Source organism: Dipodomys merriami, unplaced genomic scaffold (assembly GCF_024711535.1).
Source record: "Dipodomys merriami isolate MVZ:Mamm:240054 unplaced genomic scaffold, mDipMer1.0.p SCAF_70, whole genome shotgun sequence".
NCBI lineage: Eukaryota > Metazoa > Chordata > Mammalia > Rodentia > Heteromyidae > Dipodomys > Dipodomys merriami.
Window position 1 is genome coordinate 6,621,555 of NW_027206291.1, and position 15,701 is coordinate 6,637,255.

A 15,701-nucleotide genomic window follows, 5' to 3' on the forward strand; every position below is an offset into this window, starting at 1 on the left:
CTTGAGCCGCAGCGCCACTTCTGGCTCTTTTCTGCTTACATGGTGCTGAGGAATTGAACCCAGGGCCTCATGCATGCAAGGCAAGCGCCACCTTTCCAGCCCTGCAGTCTTTTTTAATTTTCTTTTTTAAAAAAAATTTAAAAATCTGGATTTAAAAACCATATTGTATGATTAAAGAAATCAGCCAGATTTTTACTTACTGTTCTCAAAAAAAAACTACTTAGTATCTTAAAGGTTGTTTTTTTTAACTAATTGTTGAACTGATTGTAAGCTATGTGCTATGTGAACTTTTAATGATATTCTAATATGTACAGCTGCCTTTGAAAAATACTTAAAAATCAAGTCTTTAAATTTTATTTTAAACTTTATTCATCATTTGATTTTATTCATATAGTTCTAGTCATTTAAAGTAAAAACATGCTATATCATTTTGGGCTCTAAATGTCAGTTTCCAAGTCCTATAAACCATGGCTGAGGTATTTTTTCCTGTGTATATTTAGGTGAATGTTTGTGGTTTTATTAACGTCATCATGCATAAAAATAATGTAGTTTGCTAGGCACTGGTGGCTCACACCTATAGTCCTAGCTGAAATCAAATCTGAGAATCATGGTTCAAAACCCACATGACCAGGAAAGTCTGTGAGAGTTCTATTTCCAATTAACCACCAAAAAGCTATAAGTGGATCTGTGGCTTACGTGGTAGAGCACTAGCCGTGAACACAAAAAGCTCAGGGACAGCATCCAACCCCCAGAATTCAAGTCCTAGTATTAGTACCAAAAAAAAAAAAAATGTAGTTTAGAGTATTAAGGTGACAAGAGTTGAATTTTACATGAAGGGAAGAAACGAAAGGATGATCGTACCTCATCTATACTGAGCAAAGGAGCATTTTATTTGCATCTCTGAACCAACAGATTTCACATTTATATAATGATGTATTGCAATGTATGTAATTGTCTGAAATTATAAGACTAATTTGTGAGGTCTTGCAGGGATGCTTTTAAATCACCTTACTGTTTAATGTTAACTCCTTTTTCTGGTGTCAGTATTTTATTATACAAAAGGGTTTCAAGCCGGGCGCTGGTGGCTCTCGCCTGTAATCCTAGCTACTCAGGAGGCTGAGATCTGAGGATCGTGGTTCAAAGCCAGCCCGGGCAGGAGAGACCATGAGACTCCTATCTCCAATAAACCACCAGAAAACCGGAAGTGGCGCTATAGCTCAAGTAGTAGAGCGCTCGCCTTGAGCTGAAGAGCTGAGGGACAGCGCCCAGGCCCAGAGTTCAAGTCCCACGACCGACCAAAAAAAAAAAAAAAAAAAAGGGTTTCAATTCAGCGTGTCAGTTTATGAGTACAAATGCATCTTGATCAATGTCACCCCTTATATTAATAGCTGACAGATAGATACTAGGATTCCTTTATCCCTAAACTAAAAATAGATGATGAGAAATCTGACTTTCCAGACTGTTAAATGAATACACGAGCTAGATTTTTTTTTGGGGGGGGGGGGAGGGGCGTGGTCCGGTCGTGGGGCCTGAACTCTGGGCCTGGGCACTGTCCCTGAGCTCTTCAGCTCAAGGCTAGCGCTCTACCACTTAAGCCACAGCGCCACTTCTGGCTTTTTTTCTTTTTGCTTATGTGGTACTGGGGAATCGAACCCAGGGCCTCATGCATGCAAGGCAAGCGCTCTATCACTGGGCCACGTTCCCAGCCCCTAGATTTTTTTTTTAATAATCGGAAGTATGGATCAAGTGTCAAAGGGCCAACTGAGAATGAAAAGGCTGAGAAAGCAGGATGCCTGAGGAAGTATACTTTACTATTCACCTGTACTCCCAGCTACTTAATTAAGTCTCCTAAAATATTTTTCAGTGTTTTTTTTCCCCCCTGTGGCTTAAAACACAGAAACCAGCCAGGCACTTGTGACTCTTGCCTGTAATTATAGCCATTGCAGTTCAAAGCCAGTTGAGCAGAAAAGTCCATGAGAATATCTCCAATTAACCACCAAAAGCCAGAAGTGAAGCTGTGGCTCAATTGGTAGAGCACCAGCCTTGAGCAGAAAAGCTCAGGTCCTGACTTTTCAAGTCTCAGGACTAGAGCAAACACACAAACCACATGCACGCACACAACTCAGAAACCTAGATTCTTAAAAGATAGGACTTTTCTAGACAAATTGTAATTGTTGCTCTTTATTTCTTTCATGTGTAGTAGAAAAACTGCCTTTCATTGTTGCTAGAACTATGTAATATGAGTGGTATACTTCTGTTGTAGGACTGATTTTCAAATTACTATAACTTCTTTTTCTCTTAATTTTAATTACAGACCCACAAGATGAAAACAAAATTGGAATTGATGGAATCCAACAGTTTTGTGATGATTTAAATCTTGATCCTGCCAGTATCAGTGTTTTGGTCATAGCATGGAAGTTCAGGGCTGCTACTCAATGTGAATTTAGCAAAAAGGAATTTGTAGATGGCATGACAGAACTTGGGTAAGTAATTTAATCTCAGCTTAAACCAGAGAAGATATTTTCAACATTAATGGTTTTGTAGCAATCTCTCAGTACTAGTTTCATATCTATATTGTCTTTATCTTGTGTGTCTACAGTAGTATGTCTTTGGTTTCATCTCAAATTTGAATAGGTTTTATTTGCTGTTTTTTTTCATAGTAGTTCCTTTTATAACTTATTTCTTCCTTTTTATTCCCTTCCAATTTTGAGTAACAGTAAATACTGGTTTCTTTTTTACCACTCAATTTATTTCATTACCATTGTATATTATGTGTATAATTTACAATGTTGCTATATTAAACATTAATAAAGTATCATTTGGTTTTTTGCTTTTCTATTCTACCTGCAGGGTTGGGATTAATAATTTAAGATAATTCTTACCAGATGAGTCACAGAAGTAAATGAAAACACCTAACATAACTGACTTTTAATCTTTAAGCTTATGGAGCTATTTGATTAGGTGGTGCAGCATGTTTGAATTGTTAATATTTATGTTTCTCTGATACTTCAATGATAGTATCTTAAAATAGCATATGAATGTTCCTAAAGCTAGCACTTGTAGCAAATAAGGGGGATAAATAGGGGCTTATTTCTTTCACTATACTAGTGATTCCATTATAATTTATCAGCCTTTTCTATTTAGACAGTAAACTCTAAAAAACCTCATTTGTTTCTAATACTTATCTACATTCCTGGCAATTGTATAAAACCAACCAAGAAAAAGACATCATTTGACATTGGTGACAGCAGTGTATTTATTTGTTCTTTGCACTTTGGGAAGCTGAGATGAACTATGAAACCATACCTTACTTCAAGGTAGGAAACACTCATGAAATTAAAAAAAAAAAAAGTTGAAAAAGACACAAAAGGCATGAACTACAAAACTAGAGCTGGGATATAGTTAAGTGGCAAAGTGCTTGGATTGTGAATGCAACACACTAGGTTCGATCCCCGCTACCAAAGGTAAAAAGACCAAAAAAAAAAAAAATGCCGTTTCACAAAACGAAGGCTGAAGGTGTGTTCAAGTGGCATATAGTAAGCATGAGCTCCTAAGTTCAAGCTCAGTGCTGCAACAATTTTTTTTTTTACATAAAATAAAAAGTAATGTAAAGGAACTGGGCACTGGTGGCTCATATTTGTAATTCTAGCTATTCAAGAGGCTGAGATCTCAGAATTGTGATTCAATGCCAGTCAGGGCAAGAAAGTCTATAAGACTCTTGATTAAGCTACAAGAAAAGCCAGAAGTGTAGTTGTAGCTCAAGTGGTGGTCGAGCTCTAGCCTTGAGCACAGAAGCTTAGGGACAGAGCCCAGACCCAGAGTTCAAGCCAGGACTGAACAGAATAAGGAAAAACAAGGGTACAAACTTTACATTATTAGTTTTTTTAAAAAAAAGGAAAACATATATATAATTTCAGAAAAATACAGAGGACAATGAAATACTGTTAGAATCTCAATCCAGAATTCCAGAAGCTGCTAGTGGCTCATGCCTATAATCTTAGCTACTCAGGAGACGGATTTGAGGATCATGGTTTGAAGCCAGCCTGTCCTGAAAAGTCTATGAGACTTAATTCCAATAAACAACTCAGAAAAATCCAGGAGATCTGTTAGCTCAAGTGATAGAGCCTCGCCGTGAGAAAAAGGAGCTCAGAGCCAGTACCAGGCCCAGAGTTCAAGCCCCAAGACTGGCCATAAAAAGAATTACAGAGAACTTAGCTTGAGCAGGACAGAGGGCAAGCACATGACACAATTGGAAGATTTAAATAAACCCACAGATGTTCAGGAGCTACATTAAATGTAAACAATAAATTTTAAAAATGTTTTAAAATTTTAAATAAATTAAAAAGTAGCTACCATGACAAAAGTTATATAAATATGCAAACCTTAACCCCCAAAAGCTTCTTTAGTACTACTAATGAAAATGAGCTTTAAGGGCTGGGAATGTGGCTTAGTGGTAGGGTGCTTGCCTAGCATGCATGAAGCCTACCCTGGGTTCTGTTCCTCAGCACCACATACACAGAAAAAGCTGAAGTGGCATTGTGGCTCAAGTGGTAGCATGCTAGCCTTGAGCAAAAGAAGCTCAGAGACAGTGCCTCGGCTTCGATTTCAAGTCCCAGGACTGGCAAAAAAAAAAAAAGAAGAAGAAGAAGAAGAAGAAAGTGAGCTTTAAGGGAGATAGCAGTTCTTTAGATAACAAAGTAGATTTGGACTGCACAGGGAAGGGCCTGGCATATCTTGACATGGCTTAAGATGTCAGTGCATAGTATTTGTGAAGAAACAACATTCATAAAGTTAACTGTAAACAAGGCTATTAGTTGTGACAAACTGCGAAGGATTGAAGTGTTAAGTCCATTTTTTGAAAGTAATATAAAGATAACTAGGTTAAAATATGTGTAGATAGTGTATACCTATGTATAAAAAGTATTTGAAAACATTACAATAGAAATTAGAAAGCACTTTGAATGTTGAAGAAAAAAGTGATAACAGAACTTTGAATTCAAGCTGGGCACTGGTGCCTTATGCCTGTAATCCTAGCTATTCAGGAGGCTGACATGTGAGGATTTCAGTTCAAAGTCAGCCTGGGCAGGAAAGTCTGTGAGACTTTTACCTTTAATTAACTACCCAAAAAAGCCAGAAGTGGAGCTGTCACACAAGTGATGGAGTCCTAGCCTTGAACAAAAAGTTCAGGGATAGTGCCCAGGCCCAGAGTTCAAGCCCCAAGACTGGGAAAAAACAAAAACAAGAAAACCATAGAAATCAGCCTAAATGCATAAAGTAGAAATGCCTAAAGTAGAAAAAGAGAACTGGAATATTGCTAGTGGTAGAGCTCCTGCAGGCATGTATAAGGTCCTGAATTTTGGGGGCTGGGAAAGGTAGCTCAGTGGTAGAGTGCTTGCCTTGCATGCATGAGGCCCTGGGTTTGATTCCTCAGCACCACATAAGCAGAAAAATCTGGAAGTTGCACTATGGCTGAAGTGGTAGAGTACTAGCCTTGAGCTGAAGAGCTGAGGGACAGTGCCCAGGCCCAGAGTTTAGGCCCCATGACCGGCAAAAAAAAAAAAAAAAAAAAGGTCCAGAATTTATTCTCTACAACCACAGGGAGAAAGGGGTGGGTGAAGAGCAAGATAACCGAGCAGAAGCAGTAGGGCACCTGCCTAAAAGCCTGAAATCTTCGAGTTTACATTTTGAAGGCTTCAACTACCGACCCCCGCCCCCACGCCCCACTCCCTAAAAGGATATAGAAGGAACTAATATTTATTAGTATACATTATTTGTGTGACCTTTGCACACATGTATACAATCTATCCTCAGTTTAGTTTTTACAATAACTTAAAAGAAATAATAATAGTGAACTGGGTGCTGGTGGCTCATGCCTGAACTCAGGAGGCTGAGATCTGAAGATCATGGTTCAAAGCCACCTCGCACAGGAAGATCCTTGAGACTCAGTTCTAATTAGCCACCCAAAAGGCACAAGTGGAACTGTGGCTCAAGGGTAGAATGTTGACTTTGGGCAAAAAAGATCAGGGACAGTTGCCCAGGCTCTGAATTCAAGCTTCAAGAGCAGCAAAGAGAAAAAAAATATAGTTTAAATAGCTTCTATCAGAAACTTAAATGAAGAATTACCCAGTTTGTTTGACATCAGAACAAACTTAATAAAATCAGGAATAACATTCTGAGAATGGGTAATTACAAGTTATTTTCAGTAATAAGACTGAGAAAGCCAGGTGCTGGTGGCTCATACCTGTAGTCCTAGCTATTCAAGACACTGAGGTCTGAGGAGCACAGTTTAAAGTCAGCCCAGGCAGAAAAGTCTTTGAGACTCTTATCTCTAATAAACTACTCAGAAAAGGCTGGAATTGGCTCTGTGGCTCAAGTGTGATAAGAGTCCTAGCCTTGAGCCAAAGATGCTCAGGGACAGCGCCCAGGCCCATAGTTCAAGCCCCAGGACTGGAACACACACTCACACACAAAAAATGACTGCAAAGATTTTAAAGATGAGTACAAGATACAGAATGCAAACTTTAGCAAACTAGATGCAGTAAAAGTCCTTAGTTTGACAAAAAAAAAAAAAAAAAAAACCTCATGCATATTGGAACCGTAAGGTACTTTGCCTTTGAGATGGAGGAACAAAACAAGGTACAACTAAAGATGAGTGCTACCAAATAAAACAATGCAACAAAACAATTTTTAATGTTATTTTTTGTTTTATCAAAAATATGAAATATAGCCGGTTCCAGTGGCTCACGCCTGTAATCCTAGCTACTCAGGAGGCTGAGATCTGAGGATCATGATTCAAAGCCAACCCAGGCAGAAAAGTCCGTGAGACTCTTATCTCCAATAAACTACCAGAAAACCAGAAGTGGTGCTATGGCTCAAGTGGTAGAGCACTCACCTTGAGCTGAAGAGCTGAGGGACAGTGTCCAAGCCCAGAGTTCAAACCCACAACTGACAAAAAAAGAAAGAAATACTTAGAATAAATAAAAGATGTGTATTTTCATAGAGAAAGCAGTTCATTGGGATATAGCAAAGAAGACCTGACATGTCTTCAGTAAATAGTCCTAGGCGAACTGGTTAGCTATATGGAAAAAAAGTATTGTGATCCCTACCTCATACTATATATAAAAATCAGTTTTAAGTGGATTATAGATTTCAATTGTAAAGGCAAAAGATAGAATTAAATATGACTATAAGGGAGCTAAACATGTTGCTAAAAAGTGATAAAAGTAGATGTTTATACTAAAAAGAATTTTGCCATTGACTCACACAGTGTAGGCTACTTAGGAGGCAGAAATTTGCAAAACCCCTTCTCAGCCCACAGCTCTGTATTGTGGGTGGTACTGCACACTGGCTGCATAATTAATGTGGGAGGATGGGGTCCCAAGATTGTGAGGGTCAAGGTTGATGCCAAGCTGGGCAGAAAATACCAAGACTCCTATTTTCATGGAGGGTAGCTGGACACATGGCACATGTTCATTACTCTAGCAACAAGGTGAACCTCAAGTAGGCAAGAAGTAAGATCCTATCCTAAAACTAACAAGCAGAAAATGATGAGAGGGACTGGGAAGGTGGCTCAGTGGTAGAGCGCATGCCTTGCATGCCAGAGGCCCTGGGTTTGATTCCTCAGCACCACATAAGCAAAAAGAAAAAAGCCGGAAGTGGCGCTGTGGCTCAAGTGGTAGAGCGCTAGCCTTGAGCTGAAGAGCTGAGGGACAGCGCCCAGGCCCAGAGTTCAGGCCCCATGACCAGACCCAAAAAAACAAACAAACAAAAAGAAAATGATGAGAAATGTGACTCAAGTGGTAGAGCACCTGCCTACCAATCATGAGGCCCTAAGTTCAACTCCAGTACCACACACACATACACACACACAAAGCTGGTCATACAAAATACCACCAAGGAAAGTAGGCAGTTTGCGTTCTGGATGAGTATCTTTAAAATAGCTGACAAAAGCCAAGTGTGGGCCTGTAATCCTAGCTACTTGGAGGTGGAGATTGGAATCCTACGATTTGAGTCCCAGCCTGGGCAAAGAAAAAAAAAAATTTTGGGGGGGGGGGGGTCCAGTCGTGGGGCCTGAACTCTGGGTCTGGGCGCTGTCCCTCAGCTCTTCAGCTCAAGGCTAGCACTCTACCACTTGAGCCACAGCGCCACTTCCAGCTTTTTTCTTTTTGCTTATGTGGTGCTGAGGAACGAACCCAGGGCCTCAGGCATGCAAGGCAAGCGCTCTACCACTGAGTCACCTTCCCAGCCCCTGGGCAAAGAAAATTTGCATGACTCCATCATGACCAGTCTCAGCATGATGATACATGCCTGCCATCTCAACTAAATGGGAAGCAAAAGTATGTCTGTCTCTCATCTGGCCCACATGGAGTAGCACAGGTAGAATTACAAAACTAAGTGACTCAGGCATAAAGTAAAAACCTGTCTCAAAAAATAGCTGACATATGGGCTGGTGGAGTAATTTCAGTGGTGCCCTCCCTTCCTAGCAAGTTTGAGGCCCTGAGTGTAATCCCTAGTAAAAATAAAATAGACAAAGCTTGTATCTCTAAAGCATTCCTACAAAACAAAAGGAAGCCTCTTGGGAAAATGACTTGAGGAAGCACTTCATGAAAGGATATCCAAAGAGCTGGTGAAAATATACAGTGTCTGTCTCACTTATCAGGAAGTTGAAGTCTGCAGTGACAGAACACCCAGTAAATCCACCCTGTAGGTTGGGTAAAGAAGACACAGCAACATAGTGGGGGTGGGCACCACAGGTTCTCACAATATTAAATTGAAGGTGCACACACAGTGACAGGTCTGGGATATGTGCCTATGAGTATAGAAACACTATTACTTGTGATGAGAAAACTGGAAACAGCCGAAGCATTCACCTATATGTTATATTCATCTACAAATTACTGGAATTCACATGGCTCAGAAATGAACCAGCTGGAGCTGCACATCTACTGGAATGAGTCTTGTAGACACTGTATGTCCAAACAGCCAAACCAAACAATATGTCAAACCCAAGGGCACTGTGAAGGAGAGTGCTCTGAAGGCTATTGGAAATAGACAAGATCAGGAGAGTGAGCAGTATTTCACTGAGAAGGGGAGAAACTGCATTGGGGAAGCTCTCAGCTTCTGGCCCTTGTGCCCAATGCCCTGGCACCATCCTTGTACTGGTACTTAAGATCACCTTCAGGCTGGGTACCAGTGGCTTACCCCTGTAATCCTAGCTACTCAGGAGGCTGAGATCTGAGGATCACGGTTCAAAGCCATCCTGGGCAGGAAAGTCTGAGATTCTTATCTACAATAAACCAACAGAAAGCCTGAAGTGGCACTGTGGCTCAAGTGATAAGAGTGCTAGTCTTAAGCTAAAGAACATAGGAACATTGCCCAGGCCCAGAGTTCAAGCCCTATGACTGACAAAAAAATAAAATCACCTTTAGGAGTCTGTTACACTGAGTGTCTGTCCCCTTCTCATGTATTCACTGACTTTTCTGACTGTTGAGGGGTCTCCAGTTCATTTTTGGTTTTTCCTTAGCTCTGCTATACTTGGATAAGTGTAGCAGTTCTGGTCTTGTGAAGTTGAAAAGATTTTGCTTAATTGTTTTTAAACATTTTACCTTGAAGATCTATACATGCTTTTGCTGAGCTGTTGGGGGTTTTTAGTCATTTGTTTTTTCAGAGCTGGGGATGGAACCGAGGGCCTTCCACGTGCAAAGCAAGTGTTCTGCTACCATACTTAGTCATACCCTTAGCTCAGGCTGATTATTTTAAAGGTATTTTTTTCTTTTGAAAGGAAATCAGCAGTACTGATTTCATAACACTTGAATATTTTAAGTCCAGCTTGCAAAAAAAAAAGGGGGGTGATGCTAGAAAGGTGGCTCAGTGGTAGAGTGCTTGCCTGGCATGCATGAGGCCCTGGGCTCAATTCCTCAGCACCACATAAGCAGAAAAAGCCGGAAGTGTTGCTGTGGCTAGCCTTGAGCTGAAGAGCTGAGGGACAGTGTCCAGGCCCAGAGTTCAAACTCCACGACCTACTAAATAAATAAACAAATCCAACTTGCCACAACAAAGAGGTCCTCATAGCGCCGAGGTAGCTTGAGCGATGCTCACACCTGTAATCCTAGCTACTCAGAAGGCTGAGATCTGAGGATCGAGGTTCAAAGCCAGCTTGGGCAGGAAAGTCCATGAGACTCTTATCTCCATAAACCACTAGAAAACCGGAAGTGGCACTGTGGCTCAAGTAGTAGAGTGCTTGCCTAGAGCCGAAGAGTGCAGGGACAGTGCCCAAGTCCAGAGTTCAAGCCCCACGACCGACAAAAAAAAAAAAAAAAAAGCGCCAAAGTAGTAAGGCTTCCCGTGTGGCAGGGCTGAGCAGCAACAGCTCTGTCAGGGCGCTGAGGACATGCTGTCTTTGCTCCCATTTTGTTGCTGTGCCATCCTCAGGGTCTTGGCTTAACTGTGATCAAAGCTGCAGAACAAACCACATCCAGCCCACACAGGAAAAGACAAATGTTGGGATTGTTTTTTTCCCTTGAGACAAAGTCACATTATAGTTCAGGTTGCCTGGAACTTGCTATGTAGCCCAGACAGGCTTCTGAGCTGTGGTACTGAATGCTTTGATGTAGGCGTGCATCACCATTCCCAGACTGGTTTTTCATGACAGCATTACTGAGATACAATTCACATAACTTGCTCTCATACAAAGTCGTGGTTCAGTGGCTTCAGTGCATTCTCAATCCATCTTAACAAGAAGATGCCCACTGTGATGCCACTCACACCTTCCCCCATCCCTTAGGATTGACTCGGCCACACCGAAGGGAAGCCAGGGAATGGGATGCAGGAGAAGGGTTGCTTGAGAGTCAGGCCTGCGAGTAACAAGCACTTCTCTGTTGTCTCAGGTGTGATAGCACAGAAAAGCTGAGAGCTCTTCTGCCCAGATTGGAACAAGAGCTTAAGGACTCAGCAAAGTTCAAAGATTTTTATCAGTTTACCTTTACCTTTGCTAAGAATCCTGGACAAAAAGGTTTAGGTGAGTATAAACTCCAGGTTTGTAAGGAGCCAGATCTGAATGAGGTTATAAGTAGATGTGATCAACATGGCTTCACTATCGCTGTCTGGTCGTGATACTTGGTTTCTTTTCTCTGCTATCTATCATAATGCCAATAGTATATCTTAACTTTTGGTTGAAATATTTAAACCTTAGAGTATGAAGTAATTTCTAAGTTTTCCATGTTATTTGATATTATTGTCTTAATTGGTTGAAGTCAACAGTCTGACTCTTTGAGACTTGCCAGCCAGGCCTGTGTCTGGTTGAGGTTCTGTTGAGATTAGCTAATTGAGGCCACTCTTGACAGCTCTGCAGAGTTAACTAACTTGGAACCACGTCTGCTGTGCATTGAGTTGCATCACAGCCCTTCTTCAGCGTTGCACAGCTGTGCTTGTGCTTCAGGTTTTAGCATAGTTCAGGGTTTTATTTTGTACCTGAATACTATATGGCTTATTTCTGGTTATCCTCTTCCCGGAAATGTGTGTTGACTTGTGCTTGATTGTCTGATAAATGTATCTGGCTGCGTGAAATCTTTTACGAGCCTGGAGTTAGGAGTTACCTGGGCTTTTAAGTAAATATTAATGAACAAGCATATTAGAAAGTATGTTTTGGCTGGGCGCCAGTGGCTAATGCCAATCCTAGCTACACAGGAGGCTGAGATCTGAGGTTCAAAGCCAGCCTGGGCAGGAAAGTCCATGAGACTCTTATCTCCAATAAACCACTCAGAAAATCGGAAGTGGCACTGTGGCTCATGTGGTAGAGCACTAGCCTTGAGCTAAAGAGCTGAGGGACAGTGCCCAGGCCCAGAGTTCAAAGCCCCACACTGGACAGAAAAAGAAAAAGTATGCTTTGGAGGAAAAACTCCGTAAAAGCAATATTATGTGATGACTGAAGATTTCATAGGAAACTAGAAAAGAACAGATAGGAAAGCCTTCCACAACCTGTGGTTTTCCAGCCTGATTTCCTCATGCTTGTGCATAAGTGTGCCATCTGCACGGACATTTCTTCTTGCCATCATTCCCATTTCTCCTGCTGCTGTCATCACATCAGACCCAGGACAGAGAGCCCTCTCCCAGTCCTGGGGCAGGCACTGCCTTCATTGTCATGTTTTCTCTCTCTAGTGTTGGTCTCTAGGGTGTCTGTTTTTGCAGTACTACAGATAGAATTCATGTCATGATACATGCTAAACAAGTGTTGTGCCCCTTGAGCCACATCCTCAGTTCTTTTGCCTTTTAGTTTGTTTTTCAGATAGGGTCTTAGGCTCACTTTGTTGAGTGTGGCCTTGCTCCTTGATCCTCCTCAGGAGGAGGCCTTCCCAAAAGCTTGAATTAGAGGTTTATGAACTTGAATTACAGTGATATGCCACCATGCTGAGCTTTGTAAACTAATTTCAATGTGGGTTCATTGAGTCAACAAGTATCTTGTTGAAGCTCCCCTGTCCTCAAGGCTGGTCCACCTTTCTCCCTGCATGCCTGCCTCTCAGATCAGCATTGATGCCCCAAGAACCAAGGACAGCCTGGAGGATTGTGTCAGGAAGCTACCTGAACAGATCCAATGAAATGTCAGTGTGGAAGTGGTGTCATTTCCTGCGAAAAAGTGTATTTGTAATCTCCATTCAGGAGATGCCAGGGACCAAGGGGCATAGTGTGGTGGATCACATTGTGTGACCCAGGTTCAGTTCTGAGCCCAAAAATGAGATGCAGGTGAACAAATGAGAAGTGAATGCTATCACCTTTCCACATGTTAAGGGATGCCCAGCTGTGATCTAGTGAAGCATTTGTAAAGAGATGATTGAGGCAAGCTAGTTTGTGAAGCTAGAAGTTAGCTGGGAATGTCTTTGCAAGGTCTGATCCTCACTGCCATATACATAGACAAGAAAGAGAGGGAAATCCATTGTATATCCCAGGTCACAAAAAAAGAGAAGACATGTTTCCCTTGTTCTTTCTTTTCAGAGACTGACCTTTGCCGAACTGAGATAAGGAAAGAAGAGAGCCAGCCACATGGTACAAGCCCCTGACCCAGACAACTTGTGGCTGGCTAGTCCCTGCTTCCTGGGGGGTGGGGAGGTTGTATTCTGGAAAGATCTTGCAAGCCCTTCCCAAGGGACTAGAAAGACCAGGAATCCTCAAGCCAAGTGGAGAGAAGGCTTGGCCTCGGGACCTAATGAGGTTAGATTTTCAGGTGATTTCAGTGGTGCCGGTTAGACCCAGGCCTAACTGTCGCTCTATCTGTGCCACTTAGCTGTGGTGATGGCATGTGGGAGTGCAAGGGAAGCTCGTCCCAGCATTCCTCAACAGCCCAGATAGGTCTGAAACAAGATAGGAGCTGCTTATTAGAGTGGTTCAGCTAACTGTTGGGAGACTTGTGTTTACCAAGCATCAAGGTGCTTCACTAGGGGTTCTCTCCTGATCCGCATGTGGTCTCATCCCCATCCCCCCAGGGAGACCCAGTGGTTGCCTCTATACCTGCTTGGCACCCACAGACATCACCCTACTACTTCTGGACAGCCTGGTGTCCAGTAGGTCCTAGAACTGGAGTGTGAAAACTGCCTTGTCACCGTCAGTGTCACCCATATGGTGAGATCCTGAGCATGAGAGGAGCCACCTGTCTTCCCTGGCCTCATTCACACGTCAGTTTCTCCTGACTTGCTTTCTATAGCCCCTGCTCTTTGTTCTAACTTTTTCTTGGGATACTCAGCACCCATCTTTTACTCTTGGCTAGGAGCCAGTTTGCCTGCCTCAATCCATTAACTTGTTCAGGCTGCGGTGGTGATGTTCTCGTGGTCTAATAGTTGCTAGGCAGATGCTTTACCATTTCATCTATGCCCCAATCCATACCTTATCCTTTTCATTTGCTTACTGGAATTTTTTTTTTTTTTTTTTTTTTTTTTTTGGTCAGTTCTGGGGCTTGAATTCAGGGCCTGGGCACCATCCCTGAGCCTCTTTGTGTTCAAGGCTAACTCTCTACCACTTGAGCCACAGTTCCACTTCTGGCCTTTTCTGAGTAGTTTATTGGAGATAAGAGTCTCATGGAGTTTACTGCTCCTGCTGGCTTTGGACCACGATCCTCAGATCTCAACCTCCTGAATAGCTAGGATTACAGGTGTGAGCCCCTGGTGCCCAGCTTGGAATATTTATTGAAGAATGTTTTTTATTTCTCTTTAATTAGCTTACATAGAAGGAGAATTCCACTGTTACCTTTCCACACATGTTTACAATGTAAAATTATATTTTCTTTGGAAAAACAGGTCTTGTTAGCTGCACATACTCTTTTCTTTGTTTTTTTTTTGTTGTTGTTGTTGTTGGTCGTGGGGCTTGAACTCGGGGCTGGGCTCTGTCCCTCAGCTCTTCAGCTCAAGGCTAGCACTCTACCACTTGAGCCACATCACCACTTCCGGTTTACTGAGTGGTTTATTGGAGATAAGAGTCTCATGGCCTTTCCTGCTGGGGATGGCTTTGAATGGTGATCCTCAGATTTCAGCCTCCTGAGTAGCTAGGATTACAAGCATGAGCCACCAGCGCCCGGATAGCTGCACATACTCTTTACCAGAGATGCAATCCATTCAGAAAGGGAATCAAGAGGGGAGTTGGTGAGGAATGGGAGAAAATGAGGGGGAGGGGGTAACACTATTCAAAAAGAAATGTAACCCCTCTGTGCATCATCTTTACAATAAAATGAGAAAAAAATATAAAAAAATAAGTAAGTGACTTTAAAAATCTAATGAAATATACAGTGAACAATATAGGGGAAGATAAAATTATGGAAAAAATGAGCCCAGATATTTAAGTTGATAATTTGTTAAGTAATTTGACATTCATATAGTCTCCTGGCTCAAAGATGAGAGTACAGCTATATTCCCAGGTTTACTGCTTATTTGAATTATGTGGGAAGATTTTTTTTAAAGTTAGTATGCCTAGGTAACACTACTGTTTCAATGAAAATGTTCAAAGCTAGGATCCAGACATTTTTGGTATCAAACTTTCCATGCAAAACTCATTTGTATGCAAGTTTGGGAAATACTGGCTAAAGGCATGTTTTCTTCAGGGCATAAAGTATCTTTTAAATAAAACATTCAACAATAATTTTTTAGAAAGGGAACAAAAGTTACACTGGGTTTTGGGCCATTATGTTCTAGTCCTTAATGAAAGGAGTTGGCTCCCAGAGGTTTACCTCAAAGTTAGTATTTCTTTTTCACATTTGTTTTCAGTTTGAACAAAGGGAAAGGGTTCTAACTCATTGCAGTTATGATCCTTTTTGAAGGTGGAGTTGTCAGGTGTGGCCAGAAGCTTCCTTTTCAGGTTCCTTCATTGACTACAGGACAACTCTTAGGCTTATCAAGGGTGTTTTCCTGCCCCAAACCTGGACCCACTTGTTTCTCCAAGAAGCCTTTCTTTATTTTTGTCCATCATGGGGCTTGAACTGAGCACCTGAGCACTATCCCTGAGCTTTTGTGCTCTTTGAGCCACAGCCCCGCTTCTGATTTTGTGGTGGTTAATTGGAGATAAGAGTCTCATGGACTTTCCTGCCCAGGTTGGCTTGAAATGGCTGTCCAAAGATCTCAGCCTCCTGAGTTGTAGGATTACAAGCATGAGTCAGCAGCACCTGGCATTTTTTGCTTTAAATTTTTTTAATTGTTATTATAAAGGTGATGCACAGAGAAATTAGA

At 41.8% G+C, this 15,701-nt stretch overlaps 1 protein-coding gene across 4 annotated transcripts in view; it reads left to right on the forward strand.

Annotated features, from left to right (window-relative positions):
• LOC138817624 (DCN1-like protein 2) overlaps positions 1–15,701 on the forward strand; it is a 31,226-nt gene that overhangs the window by 6,378 nt on the left and 9,147 nt on the right. For all 4 annotated transcript variants that reach the window (XM_070008098.1, XM_070008095.1, XM_070008097.1 and 1 more), the window contains 2 exons: positions 2,315–2,483; positions 10,887–11,017. In XM_070008098.1, the coding sequence (XP_069864199.1) occupies positions 2,315–2,483; positions 10,887–11,017 (300 nt within the window). The remainder of the gene's footprint in view (positions 1–2,314; positions 2,484–10,886; positions 11,018–15,701) is intronic.